A 9,525-nucleotide genomic window follows, 5' to 3' on the forward strand; every position below is an offset into this window, starting at 1 on the left:
GATCTTTTTCTTGCCTTCTTCACCACGACAAGTATTGACATATCGAATATCCTTTTTCTTTTTTGGTTATAAAAACCAGATACCCACTTTTTTGTTGTTGCTTATAGTCATAAAAACTCGAGGTCTGATATTGTAGTGCCATCTTGTGGCCAAAAACAAGCTTTGAGAATTTTGGAGGACACCTTAAAACAGACAGTCACCCACCACCAGGACATTTGAATGTTTTTTTTTATTATTATTTCTTTAATTTCTGATGATTTGGGCCTTTTCTGCACCACTTTATGATGATGGAAACACCTGTGAGTAAATAAGAACATACAAATGAGGTGACAAATGCTTCTTAGAAGCTTCTTTCATGTTTTTATTATTGCTTTTATTTACATTTGAAAAAATAAAGAAAGTCAGCGGTAATAAGTTTCCAAATTTGTTGTCAGATTTCTAAAGTTTGCTGAAGTTTAAGCGAGTACAGAAATATGGGTCATTTTCCAACAGAGTCCTCAATATTATATTCATTAATATAATATAAAGAATGTATAGTAATGATTAATATAAATTCTTACAGAGAGCTGCACAGTTAAAATGGACGAAGGTCTTCATCATCTGTGCCCTTTGTTGTATTTGCACCCATCTCTTTAATAAAAGATAAATCATAAGGGCGCAAAATAAAATTCAAGACACTGTGCTTAATTACATTTAACAGATTCACATGCTTGTAGAAGTGTTTGTCCCATTTTTCACAGTCTACATTACTCTGTAATCATTCTAAGATTAGGTTTCATCCTGACTTGGGTTTCACTGGGCCCTGATATTTTCCATCACATGCTGAGAAACCACAAACTGCATTTTCTGGATGGCCAGCTGAGTGTCTTCAGGAGAAATCCCAAGATGCCACACGGCCCTGACAGAGTTCCCAAAATGAGGGTACATGAGAACCTGTATCCCCTGCCCGAGTGCAGCCTCCTCACTCTCGCTAACCTGAGCCATGTGGTCACAGAACTCGCGGGGACTCAAACTGAGATCCTGCAGGCGGAAACGCAGGATATTTGTCTCCACGGCAGCCAAGTCAACAGCGAACAAGTTAGGATTGCAGTCGAGAAGAGCTGAGCGTGGAGAAGAAACAAGCTAATTACACAAAGGAGTAAAGTGGGAGCCAGTAAAGTATTTAATTTTCATTGAAGGGTATTCATGTAAAATCAGTCAAATTCCAGTAATTTGAGCCTCTAGAACTCAGGAAACATTCACTATATAAAGGTAAGATTTTGCATGGCTTCATTAAACATACTAAAGTTATTGCATAAAAAAACAGCAGATCCTGAGGAAGTCACGTGGATTGAATTTTCATGGAATAACCAGGTAGTTACTCACCTTGAGCAAACATTTTTGCATTGCCGTGATCCTCCTCCAGTCTTCCAATCATATTCTGTAAGGAGAGTTTTCCAGCTGCTGCCAGTATGCCAGCCTGCCGCATTCCCCCACCGAGTGCTTTGCGACACCGTACCGCTCTGGATATGAAGTCCTTGGGTCCAGCCAGCACGGTACCAACTGGGGCGCCCAAACCCTGATACACACCCAGGATTTTGATTGTTACATTAATCCAGTTTCACCTTGGTTAAGAAGAATCTTGACTTTGTGTGTGTGTGTTTATATACGTCAAACCCACCTTGGAGAGGCACACACTAACAGTGTCTGTGTGCTGCAGTATGGCAGATGGAGGCACTCCCTGAGCTACAGCGGCGTTCATTACCCGGGCTCCGTCCATGTGAACGGACAGACCATATCGATCTGCTAAAGCACGCACCTTAAACATGGAAACAAACCATCCAAACATCACATCATTAAATTTTTAATAAGGCACGAATCACTATTGCTTTTGCATCAAAATGTGGCAATCAGCATGACTCTGTAAATAATACATTTCAATGGGAAATCTTCCTGCCGGAGACTACGAGTCTACAACAAAGTCTCCGGGGATACATCCCCATGGCAACCAAGAAAAGGTATCTTTAATAATAATTGAAGAAATTTAATTAACAATGTATTTCAAATGATAACCAAATGTATATGACCCAAACTGTGGTCTCTGCTGCGAGCATGTGTAATGATTCACGCCACCCTACGTCCGTACTACTTTGGCTAACACGCTGTACTGAACAGGGAGCACAAGGAGAGAACATATTTCTCCAATATTAGCTTTTCTGTTCTGTTAAATACAGAATTTCATTCAAAATCTTTACCTTTAAACACAAAGTTCTAAATAATAAGACCCCATCATAGCCTTAAGACCTCATAGTATCTTATCATCCCAGTGGAGCACTTTAGTTTCGACCTACAGGGTTTCTTGAAGTTCTTGGAGGCTGTAAAAGCCTCTCCTGAGGAACCAGCTCCTGCTTTGAGTTCAGGTGACAGACACCCTTTCTATTTTTAAGATTAAACTTAAAACTTTCCTTTTTGAAAAGGCTTATAGTTGGGTCTGGATCAGGTGACCCTGAACCATCAGTTAAGGAGCTACTTTGCTGGAGATCTCAGGCAGCACTGTGTTAAAATCAGGCATGAGTCACCGAAAGCACTGCATGGGCTCAGGAACATTTCTAGAAATCACTGCCTATGAACGTTGTGCCGTCCACAAATGCAGGTCAAAACTCTATCAAAGAAGAATCCATATGAACACATAATCCAGAAACACTGACATCTTCTCTGAGACAAAGCTCGCTTAAATTGGACTGATGCAAAGTGGATCTGGAGTCAGACTAATCAAAGTGAAAGTCATGCACACACACCTCCTGCAGAAAAGCCAGAGGTAGCACACGTCCACCTTGAATGTTGTGCGTGTTTTCCACACATACGAGCCGTGATCGTGGGTAATGGGGGTCTGGGTAACCGTGGCGTATCTTTGACTCCAGCTGCTCCAGGTCAAACGTCCCATCGGGGAGCGTGGTCACCGTGGTGGAGTGCACGCCAGCCAGCTGTATCAACACAACAAATACACACACACTCTTGTCTAGTTACAAAAAACCCCCATCATAGATGAAGCTGCTGCGGCACACTCACCTGAGCGCTACCTCCTTGCTCGTAGATGTGTAAATGGGACAAGTCCCCCACGATTACCTCGTCGCCCCGCTCCCTGCAGTGCACCATCACTGTTGGATGAAATGGAGGCATGTTTGCGACCATCCAGGACTAGTTAAGACTAATTCACACACTGCCAGGTGAAAGCAAAACTGACCTGCAATGAGATTACTCATCGTTCCAGAGGGGACGAACAGGGCGGCCTCCATCCCGAACATATCTGCTGCGATTTTCTGTAACTCTGCAGACATCACGCTTTACGTTTGAGCAGCATTTCACATACAAAAATGCAAAGACTTTAGAAGACTGCAGTGCAGTAAACCATTTCTCTAGTCATGGTTCAAAGGACAGAGAGGATTTTGTCATATAGACTGCAAAGTCAGCATAAAGACCTTTGTTTTACTTGGAGAGAGTTTTGTCTGCATGATAGTTGATTTAAGTGACTTTGAACGTGGCACAGCTGTTGGTGGCAGACAGGCTGAAACTGCTGACCTGGTGGGATTTTCTCACACAATGATCTCTAGAGTTTACAGAGAGTTGTCTGAAAAAGAGAAAATGTCCAGTGAGCAGCGGTTCTCTGACTGAAAATGCCTTGTTGGTGTCAGAGGAGGTTTTATTGTTTGGAAATGTTTAGTTTTAGTTGAGTTCTTATCAGTTTCAGTGATACTTTTCTTCTTTTAAGTATTACTGTATGGAAGGCTTAAGTTAAAGGCAGGTTTTAGGAAAATGATCCAAAGTTTCAGGCAGGCACCGAACTGAAAAAGACTAAAATGAAGGATATTTTGTCTATATTTATATTTTATTTTAGTTCATTTTCCAAGTTCACAAACCATTTCCGTTTTATTTTTCAAAAAAAACAAAACAAAATTAAAAAAAATTCTTTTAACTAAAGTTTTTTTTTTTTCACACCACAATCAATTTTTAAGTTGTTAAAAAATGTCGCAAAATAGCAAATACGACAGAAATTAAAAGTCATATATGGAAATTTTTAATGTAATTTATTTATTTATTTATTTATTTATTTGCAATTTTTACATGGTTCAATAAACTTTCCATTTTTTAAAAGGAATTTTCTGTCAATAATCTGATCATTTAAAAAATAATTAATGTAAAAGTAAGCCACACAGTACTTTTCTCGGGAATAGCACACGTTTGGGATGTGACCACTTTATAGAAGAGAAGAAAATAACTTTTTTTCTTTGTCTGTTGGTGTCTTGGTTGATCCTCCAACTGTGTGGTTAATTTGGATTACTGGGTAATCCTGTATTGGATAATCCAAGTGACCAGTGCTTGAATATGGAAACTATGGTCTGCTATATATTATTAAGAAGTAACTAAGAGGTACTAAACCAGCCTGGTGCAAATATAAAAATACACACAGACCAGACAAGGGGTCAGTTATAATTTAAAGAGAACAGAAAACCATTTAAAGCAGAATTTAACTCTTTCTTCGACTCTAACCGTTAACTGTCGGGTCTTCTCCCATCACGTCGTCTCCTACCTCGGCCTCCGCCATTGCCTGGCGCATGGCCGGACCCGGCTTGGTCACCGTGTCGCTACGGAGGTCCACCACCCGAACGTGGGCCGCCCTTCCGGGCCCAGCGTAGCTGGGCTTTCCAGAGTTGTAGTATCCCCTCGTGGAGCTGCATCCCAGCACGGAGCGGAGGGCGTTTTGGGCAGCGAGCGGTGCCACAACACCTTGATGGATGAATTTAAATAAAAGCCTGCAGGAAGATGTTTTTAACGCCATAATGGTCCCTTCTCAGTCATTTTCACTGTTATTACCGAACTTTGTATCGGTGGAGCTGTAATCGATAATCATTGACTGCAAGGGAAGTTAATGGATGACCTATAGGCGCATCCAAGTGCGCAAAGCGGCCTGGACCTCAAGATGGCGCTAAAATTCCAGCAAAGATTATTATTATTATTATTATTATTATTATTATTATTATTATTATTACACACGTGTACACTCGTTAGGTTAGTCCTGGTGAGGATGAGGGGCGCGTGAAAGACATATAAACTGCATTTTATCTGAAGCAGCTCTGCTGACACTTTGTGCTTGTTAAGCACAAAAGAAAACTGAAGTTTGTTTGATGGTCTTTTCAAACTCAGCCCTTTTCTTTTCAATGCACTTTTCAAACCGTGAGCGGTCATTTTAACCACTGTTCTGTCAGGTTCTCAACATTAATTCTGCAGGGATGCGTCTGCACATTGCGCTGTCTCACTTCATGTGAAAAACAAGGGTCACATATGCACATCTACTTTATGTAACTGCATATTTGGCTTTTTTTCAGTTTTTGAATTATTTTTGATAATGTGTGCAGAGAAAATATATTGACAGGTGCCATGTTAAACTGCACTTGACCTGTGATGATTGCCTTCCTTGCTTAAAACATGTATGACGTTGTCTGAAGAGGATGAGAGACGAAACATCTTCATGAAGCTTAAAGAAGTCCAGTTATTTTCTTTCCAAGCTCATAGGACTATCATGATCTGGAAAACCTACATTCATGGGTCTGACTTGACTTCATTTCCTTGATTTCTGATGCATTACTTTTTTTCACAGTGGTTTAAGATGCAAATGTCGTTTTTAAGTAAAGGAAAACAAAAAAAATCCAACACCAGGTGGCAATTCAACCACACTTGCCTGCTTGTTTTCATAAGTAACATTACTGCTTCTTTCATGTTCTCACTGAGGGGGGAAATGCACGTGTTTCAAATAGTCGGGGTGGTGTGTTTCCTTTATGCTCATAGATCTAGATTTCATGGAACACAGGAAACGTATCGCCTGCAACAAATGCATTTTTTCTCCCAATAAAAACATGAACCAAACAGAGAATGTATTTAGGAAACCATCGGGGCAGTTGATACATTTTTATCATAAATTTATGCCATAAATCTACACAATTCCCCAGAAGTCAAGGAAATTACAAAAATGCCCAGGGAAAGACCTGATCCCTGCTTATGAGTCTTCCCATTACCCAAAAATCTACGCCCACACCTTCTTCTCCTAAGAAATCTGCCTGTATGTTCAAAAGCGTTCACAGGGTGAATCAGCAGCCTAAAAAAAACTTTTTTAAAACAGTGTTTATATTGTTTGTAAAAGACTTATGAGGCTGTAGCTTGTGGTGCATATATTGTCCTAAACTACACAATAAACTGAGCTTTACAGGCTTCAAAAAATGACATTTATTGGGAGGTTATTTTACAAGATTACAGGTCTGTCCCTTGTATGTGTAGTTTAGTTTTGTTCTTTATTTTTCAGGCTCCACACACAAAAACACTGATTTGATAAAAAAAAAAGTCTTTGAACCACATTTGGCTACTAGATCATTTCAATCTGCAGTTCCTTGGAAGGTAGCACACACAGTCCCACACACAGATGTTAATTCTTTCATCTATAACACACCTCATTTAACAAGCAACCTATCCCATCAGTTTATATTTTGCATGACATGGAAAGATATGAAAATCTACACCTTTTCAACTCGTTCTGGATTTGGGGATTGTGCAAAGGCAACGCTTCTTTTAGGAACAGTCGGCCCCTTTCAGCTGTCGTCATCGTCTCTAAGTAAAGTTGGAGGCATAGCGAATGACTTTAAAGCCAAGAATGTGCATTTGAGTGCAAAATTATGTTCTCAAAATGGAATATTTTGTGTTTAATGCAAATCTCACTGCAATGGTACTGCTGGGATTTCTTATTCAGAACTTTTAAGGCTTGTTTATATCTTCTATTTACTATAATTTACACAGAAAGAACTTTTTAACAGCTCTACACACATAATGCTGCTTTATCTGTGACAGACATCTAAAATGAATGGGTGAAAATTAAAGTTATTTCACCTGGTCTGTGAGTTTCTAATAATAATCTAAAAACAGATCAGTCGTGTCCTGTGTAGCACACATGTTGAATTTGAACACATTTGCCTTGTAACTCTCAGCACGGACCGCAGTTTGTCCGGCATGTGTTTCATAAATGTGTCCGTGCACCTGTGCGCGTTTATCTGTCTGCTCCTGTGCCACTTTGCACGATTTGTTTACGTCGTGTTGTAGCCACGAATACTCTGAAATAACTATGACACCTCAAGATTCTTCAAGGGTCACACACCCACTTTGGACCTGACCTTTATCCCCACGCTGAGCTGAAAGGCTGAATCTGACTGGCTGAGTCTGACTGGCGTGACATTTACAGTCCAGTGGTGTGGTGGATTGTAAGGACCCTGAAAGAAATGTATGTTTTTAATATTATAGGCTTTAATTTACAAGTAATTTGTAATTTATTACTAATTATTCCACCATCGGGCATCTTATTTTGAGTGATATTTTCAGATATTTCAGCAATCTAAAAGATTTGGAGTGTTTCTGAATAAAATATTTTAGATATCCCACATTTACAAGTAAGATTGGTGGCGTTTGCGTGTCATTCTGTCTGTAAATGCGTTAGCTCGAAAGGTTTTGAGCTAATTCTGACAAAACTTTAAAGGGGGGGTGTAGACTGGGCTTGCATCCACAAGAGAAATATCATGTCATGTGACCTCTGACCTCACTTTTACATTTTACTTCTGCTTTTCTTTCAAGTTGACCCCAAAATGTGTTTTATTTTTAAAAATAAAGTATCATCAAAAGAAAGAGAATGAGCTGCCCGCAGTATAAGATTAAATAATGAGCTCAAGTTATTCATGACCACCTATTTACAAATCAATAGCTATTATCCATTATCTACATACTGTTTGTGTAATCAAAGTAAACCTCTGTCATGCTACCATTAATGGATTTTTACTGCACTACAAACTTCTACAAGTAGGTTTAAAAAGAAAAAAAAAAACCAAAATGAATGTTTACAAAATAAAATACTATTCCTATTAAAGTAAATACTCCCCACAGAGTGGAGGTTTGCACTCTTGGATTACTTCATCGTAATCTGTGGTTACAGAGTCAGCAGATATTCTAAATACACCTGCCTGAAGTTTAAAATTAACACAACGAAAATAGGTTTGTAAGAAGCGACATACAAGGATTGGCTAAATAAATATAATTTTACTCATATAACCTTTTAAAAAATGTTCCTTATTGGATAAAAAAGTATTGAAAACGATCCCGTCTTCGTTTCACTTTCTAAACTAACTCCGTGGCTTGAGTGTTGAAGCTCCGGTACATTTCCACACTGGTGCTATGATGAGGCTCAGGCCCAAACTACACTGGCACCATCCTGTTTTTTATCTGTAACAAAGCCCCAGTTCCGTCACGTCCCTGAGACTAAGTCAATATTTGGAGGTGAAGGTTTGTGGGAATTTCTCCACCGCTGATCAAAACTGGCTGAGAGGGAGGCGCATCTATTGCAAAGCACCTCTCTCCTCCCTGTGACACTGAGTTTTGCTCTGTGTGCTGCAATTGTTAGGGCCACATTTGCATTACAGGCACCAGCGCCCTCCCTACCCCCACCCTCACGCACATTTCCCACTCACACGGATGGGCTTACTGTCTTTTCTGATTTTAATCACCTGATAAGGACCCCAGTGTGTGCCATCAGCTCGGCACTGTGCTGTAGTCAAACTTGATAATGCCAGTAACACAGCCAGGTTTTATGAGCCATAACCAGTCATCATTAAAAGTCATTAGCAAACATCAGCCTTGTAAAAAGGCCGCAGTCGGTCTCGAGAGCCCCACAAGAGCCATGAAGAGAGAGAGATAAAGATGCATCAGTAAGCAAGACAAGCAAGCAGTGATGGATAAGTGTGATAAGACAAAGGAAGTGGGAAATGTCCCGAGTTTTTACGGGATCCTTGTTGGCACCGCGCTCTCGCATTCTTCTCTGCGTGTGCGCAGAGCTGCGTGCCTTTCTCTCGTGTTTTGTTTCCCTGCGAGTGCCTTCCAGCATTCCTTGCCTGTGCATGAGGGGGAGAGAGTGGTGTTTTGGATAAAATATTGAATTAGAGAAAAAGAGGCAGAGAGGGAGAAATGAAAGAGAGGGAGAAATATTGACTCCTTCTGGGAAGGAGCGAGACGGCAACGCCTTTCCAATAACCATAAACCCACTGGGCTGAAAATAGATGGGCCGAATGAATAAACGAATGTGTTCATCCCACATGAGCTCTTCTCTTTCACGGACGGCAGAGGAATGGAGGTGACCCCCCTCCCCGACACCACAACAACCGCCACCACCACCACAACAACCTCCTTCCCTCTCTAACTATCTATCTATATCTCTCCTCTTTCATTTATTCACCATGACGAGAGATATTAACTGGAACAAAACAGGTGTTTATGGGAAGCCGTCACTTGAATGATGTCTTTCAAACACACACAGACACACTCTCACTCAACACATACCTCTTTCTGTAAAGGTGTCGACATCAGTGCCTGTGAAACAAGAGTAACATCTGTTTCACATTTCACACTACTCCCCCCCACTTCATATGTCACGGGCCATGTGGACATGCTTTACTTCACACACAC

The 9,525-nt window shown here is 40.5% G+C and overlaps 1 protein-coding gene across 1 annotated transcript; it reads right to left on the reverse strand.

The window, feature by feature from the left end:
• Window positions 1-242: 242 nt before the first annotated feature.
• On the reverse strand, window positions 243-4,874 carry tha1 (threonine aldolase 1). The gene is made up of 7 exons (XM_085466657.1): window positions 4,528-4,874; window positions 3,224-3,307; window positions 3,049-3,137; window positions 2,778-2,963; window positions 1,661-1,798; window positions 1,366-1,558; window positions 243-1,100 (listed from the first exon to the last, which is right to left on the reverse strand). Exons 1-7 carry the CDS (start codon window positions 4,814-4,816, stop codon window positions 793-795), a joined length of 1,287 nt encoding a protein of 428 aa, XP_085322783.1. The 5' UTR covers window positions 4,817-4,874; the 3' UTR covers window positions 243-792.
• Between the last annotated feature and the right edge of the window lie 4,651 nt (window positions 4,875-9,525).

Source organism: Copadichromis virginalis, linkage group LG8 (assembly GCF_057382275.1).
Source record: "Copadichromis virginalis isolate Kocher_CV1m ecotype Utaka linkage group LG8, C_Virginalis_male_GT1.1, whole genome shotgun sequence".
Taxonomy (NCBI): domain Eukaryota; kingdom Metazoa; phylum Chordata; class Actinopteri; order Cichliformes; family Cichlidae; genus Copadichromis; species Copadichromis virginalis.